The 22369-nt window shown below is 46.0% G+C and overlaps 1 protein-coding gene across 1 annotated transcript in view; it reads right to left on the minus strand.

Annotated features, from left to right (window-relative positions):
* The window catches only part of pde3a (phosphodiesterase 3A, cGMP-inhibited), a 548293-nt gene extending 527905 nt beyond the window's left edge, over positions 1–20388 (minus strand). Inside the window, exon 1 of the mRNA XM_086010030.1 lies at positions 19036–20388. Coding sequence (XP_085866156.1) covers positions 19036–19860 — 825 coding nt within the window. The 5' untranslated portion in view covers positions 19861–20388. The remainder of the gene's footprint in view (positions 1–19035) is intronic.
* Between the last annotated feature and the right edge of the window lie 1981 nt (positions 20389–22369).

Here is a 22369-nt window from a genome sequence, read left to right on the forward strand (position 1 = left end):
AGCTGCCATGTGGGAGAGAAAAAAAGGGGGAAGGGCCAAAACAAAGGTGTGGATAAAAAATATAAGTAAAAATGTAATGGGGGCCGAGGTTATGATCTGAAATTGTTGAACTCGATATTGAGTCCGGAAGGCTGTAAAGTGCCTAATCGGAAGATGAGGTGCTGTTCCTCGAGCTTACGCTGAGCTTCCGTGGAACAATGCAAAAGCCCGAGTACGGTGAGGTCAGAGTGGGAATGGGGCGGTGAATTAAAAGGACAGGCGACCGGAAGCTCGGGGTCACCCTTACGGACTGAGCGGAGGTGTTCCGCAAAGCGGTCATCCAATCTGCGTTTGGTCTCTCCATAGTATATGATATTTGCTGATCGAGACCAAAGTTGCCACACAGGATCCTGCAAAGTACAAAGAAAGCTTTGGGTACAGCACACATGATGAAGGGTAGAGCATAGTAAGTTGAGCATCCATTCCCAAAGGGTGCAGTGGTTAAGATCATGAGCAGCAAATGTATTATTCTGAATATTAGGGGCTGTCCCTTTCAAGCATTCCAGAATAGGTCCACATCTTCTTGAAATTTCTGGCCTATTGGGAATACTTTCCAGGGAGATTTACTGCATAATAATGTTTCCAATGGGTACCTTTGCAAGGAACAGATAGAACAATGACAGGCCATCTTCAGGTGTCAGAGAGGAATTCTCCAGTTTCTTTTCCTAACTTGGCCTCAGGTTATTTTTTGCTTCTCCCGAGAGATTGTGTGACTGTTGAGGAGGGGAGGGAGGTGGATGAGATAATGGTGCGCAGGAGTTACACCATGACAGTATAAGACAGGCACGATGGACCAGCTGGTCTTTACCTGTCCTTTTTCATATGTTCGTACATTCTCACCTTAGCAGGTTATGAAGGCCCACTACTGTCAAGGGCTGTACTTTTGAGGACAAGGTGTGGGAACTGAAAAGAGAGGATTTGAAAATGGCCCCGTAAATGTATTCATGGATTGCGAGTGCAAATACTGTTTGGGAGGAGCACTTTCATTCGCAAGCACATGCAGTTCAACGCAGCGATGCAACACACATTCCTAACTGTGCCCTTCAGATCAGATGGAACTAATCTGTGCACCAGAAGGCACAAGTGACCATTTTAATTCTGAAAGGGTCAGGACCTGAAAATTAATAGCACAAAAATCCATTGGGTAGCACTCCCAAAACTTGCTCTTTAAAAACTCAAGCTTGGTTCTCCTTAAGTGTTTTGTAATGATTTTGTAATAAAGTTAGGGAGTTGAAAGAATGAATTACACCTCACTACACAGTAATAGCACCAGATTGCAGCAAATCATTCGAATGGGATGATGGATTCTCGACTACACAAGACACACACAAGTGGAATGAAAGAAAGACTGTTTTTTGACCTTGCAAAGGACACTTTTGCAAAAGGCAGATTACCAAAAGTTCCTGCAAATACACTTTGGAATCTGCTGAGTGTTTTGCATACTTTTAATGACAAATTCTGTTGTGATTGGTGGTTTCATCACTAGCAATGTTCACTATCTACAAATCACATCCTATCGTGCTCAGTCACTCCAAGTCCAATTTCTTGTCCTCGCTGGTTATCGAAGTACAGGCTAACTGTGACCCAAGATAATGGGGTGGATTTTACAAATTAACATTTCCACCGCATAGCTTTGCGAACATACTTGGGGTGATCCCTCAACCTCTCAGTCCCAGCGCGGCAGCCACACTTGAAGTTAACACGGGTCACTCTGCTGCTCACGGTTTACTGGGATAGATTTTACATTCCTGACCTTGTGGGCCAAGAGCACGTGCCAGGATTTTGGGCGTGGAGGCTGCTGGTGATTCCGTGACACCCGGTCACAGCACGGATCAGAGAAAAATCGAGGCTACGAGCCACCCCTTGAGCCACGTTAACTTCAAGTGTGGCTGGCCTGCTGGAACTGTGGGATTGAGGGATCACCCCTAGTAGGTTCGCAAAGCTACGCAGTGGGAATGTTAATTTGTAAAATCCACTCCATTCTCTCAGGTCACGGTGGGCCTGCATTTTGATAACCAGTGAGAATTTGAAACCGATCTCCGAAAAGCAGTATATTCAGATGAGCTTATGAGTTCTACATACCAGAGCCACATCTGCAGTTGTTTTTATGCCAATAGCATTTCAGACACCTGGAAAGACCACACTGAACCCACACGTCTCTGCACCCACATGCCCCATCCACCTTGTTCCACCTACTATCCACCAACTACCATCCACTGATGTCAGTTCTAAAGAATTCTCTGCAATCAATTGCTTGCACATGTCCATGTGCCTCGACAAAATGAATGAGAAAGATTTCTGGCATAGAGATATCCCACTGAGAATGCAAAGGCCCATGTTTTCCTCACAGCGTTAAGCCTAACAAAAATGTCACCACACATCGACATCCAAGGGGAGAAAAATGAGTTAAATAAAGTTAAGGGTGCTGTTAGCATTATACCTAGGATCCCTCCACTGTGTTCAAAGGCAAATAATGAAAACAAACAACAAAAAACAACCTTGGGAAGGGCTTGTTCATGCCTCCAAAGGCCTTGTTGAAGGGAAATGGTGCTTATTTCCTGAGGGCATAACGTGAGCAAACTTTCCTTTCCGAACATCTGGACATTATTGAGGGAAAGGATACACAACCAGTGACAGTTCAATGTCATAACACTATTATGTTGTGACAGCTGTCAATAACAGTCATCAGCCAACCCCATCGCCAATGCAGCTACCATCCCGGAGCTCAACCCTTTTATCAGACTTCAGCTGAACACTGGTGCCATTCTGCAGTTTACCTCCCATGATAGTCTTCAAAGGAATCACCCAGGAATCCCTCAAGGGAATCCGCCATGACAATGCACACAGTGCAACGAATGAAATTGGGACTGACCTGTCAGTTCTTCAATTCCTGTCCTGTGTTCATTCCTTTCATTCAAACTTCTCTGAAGCCACTTATGACCAGCCTCTCTATCCAAGAGTGACTGACTACTCAACGACCTTTCAACTGAGAAGACAGCTGTTCTTAGCATGTAGAAATAGGAGTTATTAACAAGTGCTAGTTTCCGGAACACACAAATGAAAGGAATCGGACAGCCATAACTTCATTCCTCCCTGTCTGTGGTTAGCATCAGGAGTGCAGCTGTGGGTTACCCTGGGGATTCCTTGGAGAGCTTTTATGAGGTACCCTTGAGGTCGGCCATGGGGATGCTCCGTTGAAGGCCATGTTAAGAGGTTCTTTGAAAGATTTCATGGAGGAAGGGTTTCTATCGAAGGCCATCGTGTTGAGGGCTGTTATGGGGGATTCCCTTCAGCACCATCATGTAGGAGTTTCCTTGAGGACTATCATGGGTGTGGGGGTTCATCAAAGTTCACTGTGATATGTTTGAGCTGGAGGTTGATAGCAGGACTGAGCTTAAGCAAGGTAGTACCAGACTGATACCTGGGATGGCAGGAATGACGTATGAGGAGAGATTGGGTCAATTGGGCTTATATTCGCTGGAGTTTAGAAGAATGAGAGGGGATCTCATTGAAACTTATAAAATTCTAACAGGACTAGACAGACTAGATGCAGGAAGGATGTTCCCGATGGCGGGGGAGTCCAGAACCAGGGGTCACAGTCTAAGGATAAGGGGTAAGCCATTTAGGACTGAGATGAGGAGGAATTTCTTCACCTAGAGAGTGGTGAACCTGTGGAATTCTCTACCACAGAAGGCAGTTGAGGCCAATTCATTAAATATATTCAAGAAGGAGTTAGATATATTTCTTAAGGCTAAAGGGATCAAGGGATATGGGGAGAAGGCAGGGACATGGTACTGAATTTGGATGATCAGCCATGATCTCATTGAATGGCAGAGCAGGCTCGAGGGGCCGAATGGCCTACTCCTGCTCCTATCTTCTATGTTTCTATGTAGGAAGGTCAAGCTGAGCCGGAGCTGCAAGGTTAAGGTGGGGCTGGACATATTTACGATTAGATGAATACACAGGTCGTGGGAAATCACCCAGGAAGTATGAAAATTTACTGATTGCTCCCTCCATTCTGCTGACTGCACCACCGGAATAATTTTCTCATCCTTCCAATAGTTAAGCAGCTTATTCAGTGACTCGGGTAGCGCAAAGCCGGCATATGACAGGTGCACACTGATTAAATACACCCAGCAGAACGTAGCCAACGAATATTCCCCTCAGGAGGAAATACAAGCAAATAAAAAAGGACTTCCACACGTGAATGTTATTCACACCCAAACACTAATCAAACCAAACGTCATCTTATCTAGTGATAGCTCGGTCTACCTCAGAGAGATTGAAGGAGTACATGTGTGTAAGACATGGAGATATAATCCAGAACACAAGGGACTTTCATTATTACACTCATGGCCCCGCTACCATGCTTATATATGTAATACCCACTGGAAATGTTATGTATGCTAAGTATGGTTATCAATCTTTAACTTAGACACTGTATTATCATTGTTATAAATCCCTGGGTTAAAGTTGCCCATGTGAAGGTACGGCAAGAACTTTTAAGGACACAATGTGACTAAGAGCAGACTTTCCATAATTCTGCACCAGTATCAACTGTTGCAGTGAGGCTGCGCTGTCTCCAGGCAGAAACCCCAGGAGGAAGGGGTGGAGTTGGGTTTTTCGAGCGGGAAGAAAAGAGCGACTAGAAGAAGAGGGCAGGAGCTCTGAAAAGAGGGCTCAGGAGGCAAATGGCTGCCGCATCCCGTCCCGGGCTTCCAAACTTGGCCGCCGCCCTTCGTATTAGTAGCTCTGCATCCAGAACTCAAAGTGGGATTCAGTGATCGTGAAGAGAATTCAACGAAGGGCTTCGGAGTCGTAAGTCTTGCAGACATTATACATACCATGAGCTCCAACTTAAGCGCGCCAACGAAAGAGTGCACTCGAATTTGGACACAGGGACAGATTCTCCTTTGAATCCATATAAATGGAGAATGTATGTTTATTATGTCTAGATTCATTCTAATGTATGCAAATGTCTAATTTAGGTCATTGACCCGTAATCTTCTTATACTGTCTGACGTTAAAACTATAAAGTAAGATCATTAGAATTAAGCCATTGTAGTAGTGATCTCCTTACTGGACTATAGAATACTGTCTACAACAGAGACCACATCTCACATATATCTAGAGAACCGTGAAGGGGTTACATATATATACTAGCTGGAGTGCCCGGCGGTGCCGAGGGTTTTTTGAGGGCATGTTGTTATGAAAAAGGTAGAAATAATTTATATATATATAAATAAATAAGTTTGTCTGTCTGTCTGTGTGGGAAGGAGAGAGGAAGAGAGAGAGAGAGGAAAAGAGAGAGGGGGAAGGAGAGAGAGAGAAAGGGGGAAGGAGAGAGAGAGAAAGGGGGAAGGAGAGAGAAAGAGAGGGGGAGAGAAGAGAGAGATGGGGGAGAGAGAGACTGGGGGGGAGAGAGGGACTGGGGGGAGAGAGGGACTGGGGGGAGAGAGGGACTGGGGGGAAGAGAGAGACTGGGGGGAAGAGAGAGTGAGAGAGACTGGGGGGAAGGATATATATAAATGAGTTTGTCTGTCTGTCTGTCTGTGTGTGTGGGAAGGAGAGAGAGAGAGAGAGAAAGAGAGAGAGGGAGGGAAAGAGAGAGAGAGAGAGAGAGAGAGGGGGAAGGAGAGAGAGAGAGGGAAGTAGAGAGAGAGAGAGAGAGGGAAGGAGAGAGAGAGAGAGGGAAGGGGAGAGAGAGAGAGAGAGAGAGAGAGAGAGGGAAGGAGAGAGGGGGAAGGAGAGAGACAGAGGGAAGGAGAGAGAGAGAGAGAGGGAAGAGAGAGAGAGAGAGAGAGAGAGAGAGAGAGAGAGAGAGAGAGAGAGAGAGAGAGAGAGAGAGAAAGGGAAGGAGAGAGTGAGGGAAGGAGATAGAGAAGAGAGGAAGACACCCCGGGGAAGGGGCTGGACTCAGAGCCCGGCGGGTGAAGAAGGGCGGCTGCCATTTTGTGAGGTCGGCGGGAAGTTTGAATTGCGGCGGCCGAAGGAAGGAAGGAAGGTGGTGAGCTCTCCCTCCCTCTCCCACCCCTTCACTCTTTCCCGCCCTCCCCCTCTCTCTCTCCCTCCCCCTCTCTCTCTCCCTCCCCCTCTCTCTCCCTGCCGCTCTCTCGCTCCCCTCTCTCTCGCTCCCCCCCTCTCTCTCCCTGCCCCTCTCACTCTCTCCCCCCCTCCCTCCCCGCTCTCTCTCCCTCCCTCCCCTCTCTCTCCCTCTCCCCCTCCCTCCCCTGCGCCTCAGGCCCGGCCCGATGGACCCCTGCCGCTCCGGTGAAGTGGAGCCCCCGCGCGTGGCGTAGCGCCTCAGGCCCGGCCCGATTGCTGCTGCGGCCCGCCGCCGCTCACCGGAGCTCAGCTCCCGCTGCGGCCCGCTCCCGCTGCGGCCCGCTGCCGCTCACCCGAGCTCAGCTCCCGCTGCGGCCCGCTGCCGCTCACCCGAGCTCAGCTCCCGCTGCGGCCCGCTGCCGCTCACCCGAGCTCAGCTCCCGCTGCGGCCCGCTGCCGCTCACCCGAGCTCAGCTCCCGCTGCGGCCCACCGCCGCTGCTCCCCCGCTCGCTGTCTCTCGGGCCGCATGGTTGTCTGTTTTCCCGCGCAGCCGGCCAGAGAAAAGAAAAACAAAAGAGATGAAGAGTCTAATTTAAAGCAGCCTCTCCCCCGCTAAAAGATGAGAGCCGGAGGGAGATTTTGCGGGTGAAGAGGGGCGGCCGCCATTTTGTGAGGCACTAACAGCAGTTTGAAAGATTAGGCCCCGCCCACACACACCATGAAACGCCCCCCGTGACGCAGCACGTTCCCCCCATAGGATTGGTCAACCTTCACGTCACTCAATGCTAATGAGCGGATTCCCCCGTATGATTGGCCAACCGCTAATGAGCGGATTTTTGAACGTTTTTTGTATACTGTCCAAACAATTACAAAAAGTAAATACGCCTATGAGACTCCCCTAATCATAAGCTTTCTTTTGATATAACATATGTGTAGGTACGCTCTATAACTTTTGAGTGATCAGACAGACAGACACCACGATCCTTTTATATATATATAGATAAAAATAATAGATAGATAGATAGAGAAGAGATACACAGTATATAGGGTAGTGGAAGTCAACTCCCATGAGAAGCAGGCAACCAGACCACTTAAGGAAACAACTGACACCACTGAACAGGAGTAGACACCTGTGGCAGACCTGAATTCGTAACACTTCTGTACTAGCAAAGAATGTCTGCATAATATAGTGTTTGAGCAGATAAATGGGACGGATCTTCATCCGAGTATAAGTCAGCTTTGTGCTCGCATTTACTTTTTCTTTAGCATTAGTCACTGCAGCACAAAGGCAAATTGGCTAAAATGTAGTTAGTTTCAGTCAGTACAGCTTTGATGTTTCAAAGTATTTTTACAAGCTGATGAAAGGTGGAGATTGTATTCACAAAGTTCCCATTTGCACGTCAATTAAACTTCACTGAACCTTGCGACTGGATAATAAGAAGTGAAAATACTAGGCAATCTTTCTCATAATTCTGTATCTGATAATAGCTGACTCTTCAGTAATGGTGCTGTGGTACAAGTAGACTAGCCGCTCCTTTGCTGTCCTTTTAACACACTCTTTCGGAGATGACTGTATATTTTAGGGGTTTTGACCACATTTCAGCAGGCCGCACCCATTTACTGTTTGTGAGTTCTACAGACTCTACAAAAAATGTTGGCAGTGACTCTGACCAACACATCTGAAGCAACGGCCTTGTCAGAGATGCATCTTTTGCAAGAGATGCTGAACTGAGGCATTGCCTGCCTCTTCAGACAGGTGCATAAGATACCACAGCGCAGTGCCAAGAAAAACAAAAACTAAAAAGAACGGGTGGGTTTGCAGCGTGGAGGCAGTTAAATTGTTAAAAATGGCATTCCCGACCTGATCCTGCCTCCAACCCCCCCCCCCTGCACTGCGGGGGCGGGGGGCGACCAACCCGCTCCTGGGGGGCGGGGCGTCAATTAAAATATTATAATGAGGCTGGAAGCCTCTTTTTTAACCTCCATTTTGTTTTAAACTGCATGTGGACGGGTTTCACACAATTTGTGAAACTCGGCAGATAAACAGGTGGGGACTGCTGCATCCAGGAGGTAAGTGGCTTTATACCGACCTCCTGGATCCAGGGACCCTGTCTAACCAACCCCCCGTGATCGGAGACCCACCTCACGAAGCCTCCGATCACACCCCCAGTCCTCCCCCCACAACGATGATGCTGCGGCCGACCATGATCCTCCGGTGGTCGGCCCCGATCTTCTCTCTCCCCCCCACCATTTCTGCTCGACCTCCCCGCCAATGCTTCCCCTGGCCCTGATCCCCAGTCCTCTCACCCCCCACCCCGATCCATTGCCCGGCCCCCGGTCCTCTCTCCCCGCACCCCCACCCCGATCCATTGCCCGACCCCCGGCCCCCGGTCCTCTCTCCCCGCACCGCCACCCCGATCCATTGCCCGGCCCCCGGTCCTCTCTCCCCGCACCCTCACCCCGGTCCATTGCCCGGCCCCCGGTCCTCTCTCCCCGCACCCCCACCCTGATCCATTGCCCGGCCCCCGGTCCTCTCTCCCCGCACCCCCACCCCGATCCATTGCCCGGCCCCTGGTCCTCTCTCCCCGCACCCCCACCCTGATCCATTGCCCGGCCCCCGGTCCTCTCTCCCCGCACCCCCACCCCAATCCATTGCCCGGCCCCCGGTCCTCTCTCCCCGCAGCCCCCCCCCCCCAATCCATTGCCCGGCCCCCGGTGATCTCTCCATCCCCCAATCTGGCTGCCTGCGGGTGGGAAACCAAGGCCCCACATGCAAATCAGGCCCTGCCGTTAAAGTCAGCAGGGCCTGCGGGAAACACGGCCTCCGGGTTTCCTGACCGCATCGGAACCCGCCCCCAACCCACCTTCCTCCAGAAAATTCCGGCCAAAGAGTTCTCCTGGTGTCCTGGCCAACACTTCTCTCTCAACCAGCACCACTAAAAACTGATGAACTGGTTATTTATCTCAATTGCTGTTTGTGGAACCTGGCTGTATACAAAATGCCTGCCATCTTTGCCCTACTAAACCACAGTGACTGCACTTTGAAAAAAATAATTTGTGTGAATTATTTTGGGAAGTCCTGTAGATGCGATAAGGTACTAAATAAGTAAAAGTTCTTCCTTTCTCGAATAACTGTGTTTCATTAAAAATCATGCTGTTAAAGGTTTTATGCACCCAATTTTATTATTAGCACTAAAATTTGAACCATAGTTATTTTGCATGTACATTAAAGGTGCAGTCCTGTCATGGCAAAGTATATTTGCCTACAGAGAGTGCAATGTACAATTCATGAAGGAATTAAGTCAACGATCATATGTGCTGCCACAAATTTATTAATTCTTATCTTTTGTTTTAACACAATCTAAGACAACAGCACGAAACCACGTTGAAGTCTTTTAGCAAGGTTCTCACTCCTGGCTGCTATCCGGCAACCTCTGCTGGATAGTGCGTGGATGTGCAGATTGGGCACGGCGGTGATGCCCCATGGTCAGAGTCCTGCCGATGTCAAGGGTCCAGGCTCGCGGGTGGAGAGTACACACTTAAGCGAGATAGGCGTCATCATGAGTCACTGCCTATCGGGGGGAGGGGGGGGGAGCGGAGAAAAGGAGAACAAAAATGTTTTGTGGTGCAACACGCCCCCGAGAGCTCACCTACTGAGTATGGGCTTGTGGGGAGGCATCTTGTTCACTGCTGGCTTATATTGGAAAACTGCACTGCCCGTGAACTTCCACCCATTGGAATTAACGGACAGAAAACTGCGGGCAACGCACCTCCCTTTTGACTTTTTATTAATCTGCATTATTATCTAAAAACATGCACAAATAGACCATCTAAAATGACTTGGGGTAGAGGAGAATATATCGACTTTTTCAGGTTATAAAAATATATATATGTGAGCATCCTTTTCTCTATTGCTTTGTGTGTTGAGTTCTGGATCTTGTTTCTATGTGGCTACGGAATTTTAAACTCTAATCCACGTTCAGACATTTCAGGACAAATTGTCTGCGGTAGGCCTCCCGGTTTATGAAATTGCTTTTTTGTAGATTCTTTCGCTGATTTCCCACACTGTGTCCTTTGCAGCCACAAAGCCAGAATTCGGGGGTGAATAAAATAGACGGACAGCACTGCGCTTGTAATGGTGATACAGCTCTTCCAAGTTTCAGCACTGGAACGCAACTCAAAGCAACTTATCTTGAACCATTGCAATTGCGACACAGAAAGAGGCCACTCAGCCCACTGCACCGGTGTGGTGCTGGCTCTTAAACTGGAGCCATTTCCTCGAATGTCACTTGTCTGTTCTTCCCACAACAGGGGCAGATTAATGTACAGGACTACTAGGCCCGTGCCTCGGGACCCCAGCCAAATACAGGCTTGGGCTCCTGCCAGCAATTCATGCAAATATGGGATTCCCGGTAAAACTCACCATAATGCAGAAAAACTGCATTTAAGCCTAAAATATTGTGATAGGATTTGCTTTATTATTAAGGCAGTGTGTAAACATTCTACGGGCCTATTTCTTCAATAATTTTACGACACTTCTTTTGTTTTAATGAATCGGCGGGCAGTTGAGTAGGGGAGTGGGGGTGCGGAGAGGGCCCGAATGGTCTTGGTACCCAGGCCGCCCCACCCCTCCCAAGAATTCTTAATCCATCTCTGTTCCCCACACCCTTTTATTATCATGAAGCAGGTAAAATACAACGCAAAAGACGCAGAACGAGGCTCCAGAGAACAGGCTGCCTAGAAAGAGCAGTGAAAATAATAAGCAGTCACTGAAACGTACCGAGGACTGCCATGACAGCGACACGAGCTTCCCTGATTGGTTGGCTTGGGCACATCAGTGCAGCGCATTTTGAGATATTCTAACCCAACATTTTTTTTTCCTGTTCTTCACAGTGCTCAGAGCTCCACTTCTTTCATCGAGTGCCAGCTGTGGCTCAGTTGGTAGCGCACTCGCCTCTGAGTCAGAAGGTTGTGGGTTCAAGTCCCATAAAGCTAGGCTGACACTGCAGTGCAGTGCTGAGGGAGTGCTGCCCTGTCGGAGGTGCCGTCCTTCGGATGAGACGTTAAACCGAGGCCCCGTCTGCTCTCCCAGGTGGATGTAAAAGATCCCATGGCACTATTTCGAAGAAGAGCAGGGGAGTTATTCCCCGGTGTCCTGGCCAATATTTATCTCTCAACCAACATAACAAAAACAGATTACAGGAAACTTTGTTATATCCGGCACCGATGGGACCGAGCTGTTGCCGATCTATCAAAACTGCCGGGCATACCAGCGTTAATGTTGAAGCATACGGAGGTTTTCATCTCCGTATCTGACAACAAACACTGTTGCTTAGCAACAGCTTCAAACAGTTGGCCCGTACCTTGGAAGCGTCTTTGTAGCTTAGCAACAGCTTCAGAGAGACTTTCCAGAGCCTGACTGTTGAAAAAAAAGCCACGAGAAGAAAAAAAACCTAACAAAACGGCTCCTGATTTCTGCCGGTAGATCGAGGTTTCCGGACATTCAACCTCCGGATAAACCAAAGTCTCCTGTATCTGTGATGCGCTATCAATTACTCATAAAAGACTGAGAGTTAGAAGAGTAACTAAAGGCTTTTATTAACAACAGAATGGAGGTCTGCCTCGCGTGGTCGACCGGTCCATGATACTAAGGGCTGGGGAGCAGTCACCTTTATACTAGGACCTGTGGGAGGAGTCAGCCGAGGCATGTCCAGGCATGTACACAGTGGAATACAAACAGGACAAACAGGAATACAAACAGTGGTTTACCACAATCTGGTCATTATCACATTGCTGTTTGTGGGAGCTTGCTGTGTGCAAATTGGCTGCTGCATTTCCCACATTACAACAGTGACTACACTTCAAAAGTATTTCATTGGCTGTAAAGCGCTTTGAGATGTCTGGTGGTCGTGAAAGGCGCTATAGAAATGTAAGTCTTTTTTTCTTTTTCCAGATTCTTTCCGTTGCCTGCCCAACACTCTGACCCGTTTGTTTCTCCTTTTTGGTTGTTGTGCTCCCATTTGACTCTTAAGGCTTGATTGAAAGAGCATCGTTGAATGAGGCGGATTCCTCCTCCTTAGATAGAATTTACTGCAGAGAAACAGGCCATTCGGCCCAACTGATCTGTGCCAGTGTTTGTGCTTCACACTTGCTTCCTCCCACTCTACTTCCTCTAACCCCATCAGCATAACCTTCTATTCCTTTCTCCCGCATGTACTTATCTAGCTTCCTTTTAAATTACTCTCAGTTCGTCTCTGTAAAAGGTGCAACTCAGCCAAGATTAGTCCAGGTAACAGCACTCAATTTGATACACCGGCAGCCGACAAATGTTTCAAATGAATAAACAAGGTGCCCGACTAAATCTCATGCAATCGGGTATAAAAAAGATTAAGACAATGTTTGTGCCTATAAGTGTACCCAGATTTCCCATACAGTGTGAGAAATGCAATGCAGATGGGAAACCTGCTGCCAACATTGAGCCTCCGCTGCAATTTTTGAGAGCAGATATTCCTGACTCTCTCAGGAGCCGAGAATGCTTGGAAACTCCCCAACATAGTTAACACAGCCCACACAAGGTTTAATGTCATAGGACAGAGCACAGGAGCTCTGTAATGGATTTCTGGGTAGGGTAAGAGAGTGGAGGCAAAAGTCATGCATCATTTCACAAACACTTGGACACAGTGGCAGGGCAGGGCTGTAGGGCTTTTCTGTATAGATGGCCTGAATGGCCTTTCTCCTCTGTATCTTGTGATAAAAGGCAGATCATGCATAATATGCACAATTAGAAAATAGAGCAAAATACAAATAGGAAAATGAAACACAAATATAGCATTTTTCACTTTCTTATGAAATGCATTTTGTGCCCTCCCTTTTGACTTTTTATTCATCTGCATTGTTATCTAAAAACATGCACAAATATACCATCTGGAATGATAGGGTAGAGGTGAATATATCTACTTTTTCAGGTTACTTAATATATATGCTAACATCCTTTTTTCTATTGCTTTGTGTGTTGAGTTCTGGATCTTGTTCCTATGTGCCTACGGAATTTAAAATTGGCTGTCTTTAACCTACAGGTATCCTTTATAATATTAGTTCATACACCAAGGCCAGAGAGAAAATAAAACTGTACGTCATCCATTTCTCCAGCACCATCATTGTGACCTTTTGGAGACCCTCGCGGTTAGACATGATGCAAGTGGCTCTTGCATCAACTCATTTTGTAGGGAATAGAAAAGCGAGGATGACCATAACTTTCTAAACAAAAAGGAGCCAGTCCATCAATACCTCTCGGTTTCTAACTGAAGTTTTTATTGTTGATCAAAGTGATTGAAAGGTAGCTTGGTTCCTTTGGGAACAGAAATGTTTTGTTGCCCTCACTTATGAAGCGAAGCAAAGCATAAAAAGGGAAAGTAAGCATGAACTTGTGATTTAGCACTGTCTTATCAAAGAGGGCATGTTTCAAAATAAATACTGATAACAGTATTCAGAGCCCCGTCCTACCCTGAATAATAGCCACACATCCCAAAACACTAGCCAGCATCACCACTGCAATATAATCTTTCATATTTTTACTGTGCTGCACTAAATTAACATTTATATCCAAAACATGTAGATTTAAGATGATTCTTATAGATTTTTGGATCAAATCCTCTGCCCCAGTTTTTGTCCTGACTGATTATTTTCAAATGAAATGCAAATAACATCCCTCTCGGAGAGCAGAATTTAGAAGACACTGCTCTTCACGACTGGGACCTGGGTTGGAATCCAACAAGACTGAGGGGATGAAAATGCTCCCTCTGTTATCTATAAAGGTTCAATGTGCAATGAGCCAACGGTGCATGACGGTTACAGATCCACAGCACCAAACTGCCTACAATTCAGCACAGGTTTGTCAAAAAAGTAGCAACCAACCTATCAGGGAGGTCATAAGATTTGTTGGTGTAGGAAATGGAAAGGTAGACACTGTTGCAGTAGGGATGGCCTTCTGAGGTTACGGGTTAAGGCACAATCTCAAGGATAGTGCAGGGTTTACTCTGCATCCGATCATTTTGTACCTGACCTGAGATTGCTTGATGCTAATCTGATGCTCTATAGAAAAGGGTAGAATTATGGTCAACAATGCTTTTGCTCAAAATGTTGAATGCACTTGTACCAGTTTTCTCTCGCCGCTATTTTGATAGAAGCAGTAACTCACTTAAAATATACATTTAAACATTAGACAATACCTTTTACCCTAAAACTGGAAAATGTTCCATTTCCCAGCACTAACATCCCTTCTCTTGATGACTACAAAAACTCACCCAAAAAAGATATGAAGGGGAGTAAAAAAAGAAAATTCAGAATTTACACCTCCTACACATGTGACTCAACCAGGCTCACGTTCCATTGGCATTTTGACCAAACCTGTAGATAAAGAAGCTAATCTTTTATAATGTAGTCAACACTAGAAAAGTGACGCAAGATGTTGTGTACATCAGGGAAGAGATCCAAAGTCTTTTCATAGTCAAGAAATGTCGGAGTTACAATAATTTAGCCTATTTGGGTCAGTCCAAATTTTTTTCAGCTCTGTTCAACTTGGGCTTTGGACGACACACTCTGGTCTGCTCAGGTAAGTGCAACAGCAGGTTCTTTGATCATAGGTGTTGCTTAAAACTAAAATTGCTCTACAAAAAGGTGAAGAACAAACCAGAATCTGAACTTTGGATTCAGAAAAACTGAATTGAAGTTCAGATTGACTCCATCATATTTATCTCTAGTCCAGGCACAATTGATTACTGTTACTAAAGTTACCCTATGGACTGTACAAAGTATCATTTTAACATTAAGCAACAATACAGCTTGTTGGTAGCACTCTCATCTCTGAGTCAAAGGTTTTGGATTCAAGATCCACTATGGATTTGAGCACATAATCTTGGCCGACACTCGAGTGCAGTACTGAGGGAGTGCTGCACTGCTGGAGGTGCCGTGCTTCAGATGAGACCTCATCGAGGCCCCATCTGTCTGTTCAGGTGCATGTAAAAGATCTGTGGCTCTATTCGAAGAAGAGCAAGTAGTTCTCCCAGTGTCCTGACCAGCATTCCTCCCTCGACTAACAGCACCAAAAACACACGATCTGATTGTGAATTTCATTTGCTGTTTGGGGGAACATGCTGTGCACAAATTGGCTGATACGTTTTCTACAGAACAGTGACTTCAAAAGTAATTAATTGGCTATTAATTACATTGCGATATCCTTCGGATATGATAAGCCGTTCTATAAATATCTCACCTCCTGACTCCCCAAAGCCTTTCCATCATCTACAAGCCACAAGTAAGGAGCGTGCTGGAATACTCTCGACTTGCCTGGATGAGTGCAGCTCCAACAACACTCAAGAAGCTCGACACCATTCAGGACAAAACAGCCCACTTGATTGGCACCCCATCTACCATAAGAACATAAGAAGTAGGAGCAGGAGTAGGCCATACGGCTCCTCGGGCCTGCTCCGCCATTCAATAGGATCATGGCTGATCCGAACCTAGACTCACGTCCACTTCCCTGCCCACTCTCCGTAACCCCTAATTCCCTTATCAGCTAGGAATCTGTCTATCTCTGTTTTAAATGTATTTAATGTCGCAGCTTCCACAGCTCTCTAAGATAGCAAATTCCATAGATTCACTGCCACCTTAAACATTCACTCCATCCACCACCAGCATACTGTGGCTGCAGTGTGTACCATCTACAAGATGCACTGCAGCAACTCGCCAAGGCTTCTTCGGCAGCACCTTCCAAACCTGCGACCTCTTCCACCTAGGACAAGGGCAGCAGGCGTATGGGAACACCATCACCTCCAAGTCACACACCATCCTGACTTAGAAGTATATCGCCGATCCTTCATCGTCACTGGGTCAAAATCTTGGAACTCCCTACCTAACAGCGCTGTGGGAGTACCTTCACCACACGGACTGCAGCGGTTCAAGGCGGTGGCTCACCACCACCTTCTCGAGCGCAATTAGGGATGGGCAATAAATGCTGGCCTTGCCAGCGACGTCCACATCCCATAAATACAAATCAAAATTTTTTTTTTAATGCAAGTTCACTCATTCATAAAGCATATCAGATATGGTTCTACTTACTTCATAGGATGAGAAAATGAATTTCTAAATATTAAATTAAGTCAGCGTAAGACAGTACCATGTATACATTACAGCAAGAATGTGCGCAGAGAATCTGACAATTAGCTAATATGGCTTTGAAATTATGGTGTGCGATATCAGCATACAAGTGCTGACTGGTTTTGTACGGAATCCTTTTTGCCATACTTTAGCAGGAACACCTTATATCATGTCGCATAATTTCAAGGTTGTAAGTATTGTTTGGAAAAAGATGAGTTCCTTTGTCATTCACCAGCTGAAAGTGCTGGGAGGTTGGTAGAGGAGGGGGCTGGGAGAGACAGGAATTGCCTTGGTCGCTCATTGTAGCAATGCTGTAACTACATCCATGAAGATATTTTTTCTAGTCAGTACTGCTAGTGAATGTGTTATTTCTGAACAGTTTCACTGGAAATACAGACCAGTGGATATACTGATGATTGCACTTATGACGTTGCCACATAAAGCGACGAGAGGAATTCCTCCCACCGATACTCTTCGAGGCCCTATGCATTCATTTTTGTCTCACATCATCTCATATTCTCGGAGGTCTCATTTTTTTTTGCATTACCAATGGTGAAAGCGAAGACATTATCAACAATAATGGAAGTTAAAAACAAAACAAGATTTTATATATATATATATATAGATAAAAATACTGGGCAGATGCAAGAGAATTGCAGGTAGTGATCAGGCAAGCAGTTTGGATGGCTAACAAATCAGTCAACTAGATTACTGCCTTGTGATTCTCTTCCATCCATCCAGCATCCGCTATATAGTGCTTGTTATTCTGCTAATCACAGAATTGGCATTGCGACAATACCAGTCATGGGACGCCATACACTTTCAGCTCCTACGTCAACATCATCTTTTATTATTTTGTTGGCTAGGACAGGTCACCTATACTGTGCTCACCAAACCCACTACTAAATAGCTCCTTTAAAAAAAAAACTACAGAATAAAGAGTACCAAATGTCTGATAGTGAGTTTAAGGCAGTAATTCGACCTTGTGGTTCTGCTAATGTCCATAAACCACTCAGGTTTTGTCCTCATATTTATAAATGTCACTTAAACTGCTCAACTGAATTGTTGCCTTAAAACTAATTGGCAGCTTGTATGTGGGACTCATGCCCCAAGTCTAACGCTGTAGTATCAGTCTGGCAGTGGCAGTACAATGAAGGTCAGCCACAACACACTGCACTAAAGATACATGCAACGAGAAAACATCCACAAGGAAACAATACTGTACTTGTTACAGACAGGGGAGAGGATGAAAACAACTTTATTAAAGCAGTCTATATTTCTGTGCTTCCTTGCAATGCTCATAAACATTTCTTTTGACTAACCTCCTGAAGTCAGTGGTCGGGTTATTCAGCACTGTATATGTTAAAACACAGGGCTTCCCTATAGTGAAATGGACATGTTTCTTAATGTAAATGTCGTCCTCCCAGATGACTGTATGGTGCAAAAATAATCAATGCATAATAGGATTTAGACTGTGTTGAAAAGTATTATTTGTTACACATCATGGCAATCTATATGCTTACAGCTGACAGGGGCCTGCATAAAAACTCAGTTCAAACTTAGAACTGTTCACTGTTGGAGCTTTTAAACATCAAGTGGACAACAAAAATATATGTTTGGAATTTCTAATATCCCTATTCATGCTCCCTGTATTTGACCCATAAAGACTTGCAAGATTAGTAAACTTTTTCACATCCTTCTAAATGCTAGTCATCTCTGTGTGAACGAAGGAATTATTACACATTAAATCAAAACATTCTTATAAACGCATCAGACACAAATAACTGAATGAACACAAGTTGGTCAAACGACCATAGCTACTTATTTTCCTTGAGATTAGTGTGTATTTTTATAGTGGTGTAATAGAGATAATCCCTTCATACTACAAACAGTAATTATTGCCTTGCTTCCTCTAGCACTTTTCGTCCTGTGCTTAATTTATATCTGTCTTTCAATACAAGGTAATTCCTCCTTCTAGTCTCCACATGTCCCCAGATTTCTTTTTTCCCAGGTCATTCATAAAAAGCACATTTTACTCACAGAATTAAGTGACTATTTATCACTTGCAACAAAAAAGTTTCTCTCACATGTCAAAGAATGTAAAATGTAAATATAAAACTCATTAATATATTATAAATCATGTCCATTTGGATGTTTACTACTCTATGGGAAATGGTTTGTGGGCTAGCATACCATTCATTATTTAAAACTGTGTTTTATAAAGAATTTCCTCTGCTGCCTATGAAAATATTTATTTCCCCTGTCAGGTGTGCTATGGCTTTTTGATAAATCACAGCTGTAGACATGGATAATTTCACCCTAATTGGTATTTCAGATGAAGGAAATTTAAGAGTAAAATACAATAACATTTTTCTATAATTTTCCTTTTGGGTTCCTGTAACTACCAGCATCACAGGTAGCTATATTTAACCCTTTCCACACTCCTTTTACAAAAATCATTTAAAAAAATCAGCATGAGAAATAGGCTTAGATTATGTCCAATGGTACAATTGTGTATTGTGGCTGTAGAAAGTTTTTTAAAAAATGATTTTCTATTACCTTGGACAAGAAGACTCATTGAATAGGGTTGGGTAAAAACTACAAGACCATTTGGTGAGTAGGGGGCATAAGTTAGCTCAATGGTGATTAGATTCTACATTTTAAATCCATGTTTCTTTGTAAATAATGTCTGGATAAAGTGGCTATCAAATGCCATGTATAATGTACCCTTTAGCTTACTGACTGAATTAACAGTATTTCATTACAGTTTGGCTTCTCAATGGAAAAACCCTTACCTGGTCCCTTTGAATGCACGGTAGGGATGTCCTCCTGTGGGGTTTGGAGCCGAGTTGACTATTGGAAATCTCGGCGGCAATGACCGAACTAGATCTTCTCCTCCTCTTAATAACCGGGATCTTCTCCTCCGTCCCGGCCGCCGGCACTCTCTGGGACCCCTGGGGCAAGACGTATGTGGCCAACAGCACTCCCAAAATCCCCATCAGGTAAGCCAGGAAGGGTCTCCAGCTGGCCCGGACCCGCTCCAGGGTCAGGAGGGAGACGGTCCTCAGCAGGCTGGTGAAGATCATGGTGCAGAGACCCTGACTGACTTTGAGCAGCAGCAGGGCGGCGGCGGCGGCCAGGCAGGTGAGCAGGGCGGCGGTGGCGGCGAAGGAGAGCAGCTGCTCCTCGGCCACCAGCAGGGCTTGGAGCAGGCTCTCGCCCAGGCAGCAGGCGGCCAGCAGCCAGGGGGCCGCCTCCCGCCGGCCGCAGCCGATCAGGTACAAGCCCAGCCAGAAGGAAGCGCTCAGCAGGCTGAACAGGGGCAGGGCGGAGTGCAGGAGGCTCGGCAGCCCGGGAGAGGAGGAGGCGGCCAGCAGCAGCAGATCCCCGTCCACCCATCTCAGCAAGGCGGCCAGCAGGCAGCACAGGGCAGCCAGGCAGGCGGCGGCGGAGAGCGGGCGGGCGCTGCTCAGCAGCCTGCCCCAGAGAGGGTAGCCCTGGTCCGGGTGGAGCGGGCTGACACAGCCCCTGACATAACCATTGCGCTCTCCTCCTCCTCCTCTGTCGGGGTCAGCACTCGCTTTACTCCGGGGTGAAGCCGGCTCCGATCTCATCGCCATCCTCTTCTCCAACGTCTTGTTGATGTTTGAAAGTTTCCCCCACCCCTTTACTGCAGATCAGACTTGCTCAAACACACAGCGATCTCTCTCTCTCTCTTTCTCTTGATCATTTGGGGAAAGTTGCGAGGAGAGGGGTGCTGCTGGCGGTTGGGGTAGGGGGGTAGGGTGGGGGACACAGAGAGAGAGAGAGAGAGATGCTTGGCACTTGGGAAGGTCCCAGTTCGCTTTAACACCTCAACGTCAAGCCAGGTCGCCACTTCCTTCTGACCATAAAACCCCCAAACAACATGATACCGAGAGCCGACTGACAAGTCAAGTCCTGACGTTCGCCGATCTAGGCCATGCTGAGCATTAGATGCACATTACAAACTGCTTGCTTGCCTTCCTCCTCCTCCTCCAGCTCCCCTATGCTTTCGCTCTCCTCCTCCCTTTCACTGCCTCTTGCCCCATGCGGAATGCAGAACTTCAGGAGCCGCTACCTTCATCATCTTGGACTGCTGCCTCCTCTTGTCCCCCCTCCCTTCCTTCTCTCTCTCCCTCCCCTTCCCTCTCTCTCTCCCCTTCCCTCTCTCTCTCTTTCTCTGCTCCTCCGGAAAAGATCAGCGATGCTGAACGAGGCAACGGCGAGCTCGCTTTCAAGCTCCAACTTAAAAGAGCGTAACATGATGGTGCTCATTTCATATAGGGCGACGCAATGAGGAGCGCAGGAGGACAGGGTGCGATTGAACCGTTCTCCAGGCGTCAGAGAAACGGTGCCTCTGCCAGCCTGCTTAAACCTGCCCCCCACCTTCAATAAACTCCAGCATCACCCCCCCAGCCCCTGTGGAATAGCAGGGCTTTTATGTTTTATTTTATCCTGCATTCCCAACGAATGACGTCCCGGAGTAAAGCTTGACACAAAAATGTTGGAGGCAAAAAAAATTAAAAGTTGGAAAACAAGCAAAATAACTTTTTGGTACTGCTCAGAAAAACATCTAGTGGGCTCTCAACTATTTTAAAAAAAAAGTACTTTTGCTGTTGTTTTCGCAGTGCCTTTTCACTCAGGTGTTGCGGACTGATGTCCCAGTCTGAGTGCTCTTGGTCCCAGTCTTTTTGCCAAGGGGCCAGATTTTGCTGTCAAATTAACGGTGAGGCTAATGGCACTCGCCGTTATTTATGTGCAAATGGTACAGCAACTTCAGGCGAGGGGCAGATGCCCGCTTCAGTGCCAATATCCAAAAGTTGTTGTCCGAGTTTCGCCGCTCCGCCATTAGTTTCGCAAAAAGGGCATCTCGCTGTCACCCTCACCATTGACACGCATTGAATGTCATGAAGTTGATGTATTTATGGGGAAGACTAAACCCACAAGAGATATTTAAGGCTAGTAATTACAAGCGTAAGAAGCCTTTTAACACCATGATAAGTGTTAATGACTGCCAATCAACCTCTCTGGCACCGGAAATTAACCATTGTAAATATGGAGTCTCATTCCTTCTGGTTGTGAATTGTTTTAGGAGATTTTAAAAAGGTCAAATTTTTAGTTACTTTGTTTCTTACTTTTCCTTTCTCTTTTTTCTCTTTCGCTTAATCCTATCTTTCTTTCCCTCTCTTTATTTCTCTTTCTGTACCTGATTTGACAACGAGTTCACCCACTTCAGTTCACCCTCCTTCTTGGTCCTTTGGCTGTATGTTTTGCAATCTTTCAATCTGATTGGTTAAGCAGATACACAGTTGCTTGTCCTATTCACTCAGGTCCCAGATGTCCCGATTCCCTCGCTGCACCGTTATCAGCTCGCACTTTCAGCAACTCAGTGGGAATTTTTTTTGAGCAGAAGCAGATGTCATCTACAGCAAAATTTGGCCCTTTCTTTCTCTTATTGTTAAGACGCTGAGTGGCTCCAGGGGTCATTTATCTGACTGGAACTAGCTTCTGGGTTTGATTGTGGGCTTTTCAATTGGCAGGCTCCCACCTGAGGACCTTTTGGAATGGAAAACTTTTTTTTGACATTCAAACCTAGTTGAAACTTTTTTTTATAAGAGTTAAGGTAATTTGGCAAAGAATCAGGGGGGAAATGAGAGTTTTTTTTTACGCAGCGAGTTGTTATAATCTGGAATGCACTGTCTGAAAGGGTGGTGGAAGCAGATTCAATAGTAGTTTTAAAAAGGGAATTGGTAATATACTTGAAAAGGAAAAATTTACAGGACTATGGGGAAAGAGCGGAGGATGGGACTAATTGGACAGCTTTTTCAAAGAGCTGGCATAGGCATGATGGGCCGAATGGCCTCCTTCTATGCTGTATGATTCTATGATTCTAAGACTGTGAAATGGTTTCATACATTTACTCAACTAGACTTGGATTTCATTACTAGTCCAGTTGACTAATTTTGAACGTTTCTAAGAAAACATTATTAATAACATAGGAGAGAAAAAACATTTCCAACCTTCAGTAAGAGGAGACTTCCATTCCAGTTGTCTGAAATGCATTTGATCCATTGCCATGGTGTTGAAAAGACATGGGATGAATGTTCC

Source organism: Somniosus microcephalus, chromosome 17 (genome assembly GCF_052327205.1).
Source record: "Somniosus microcephalus isolate GS21.2 chromosome 17, FLI_Smic_1.0, whole genome shotgun sequence".
NCBI lineage: Eukaryota > Metazoa > Chordata > Chondrichthyes > Squaliformes > Somniosidae > Somniosus > Somniosus microcephalus.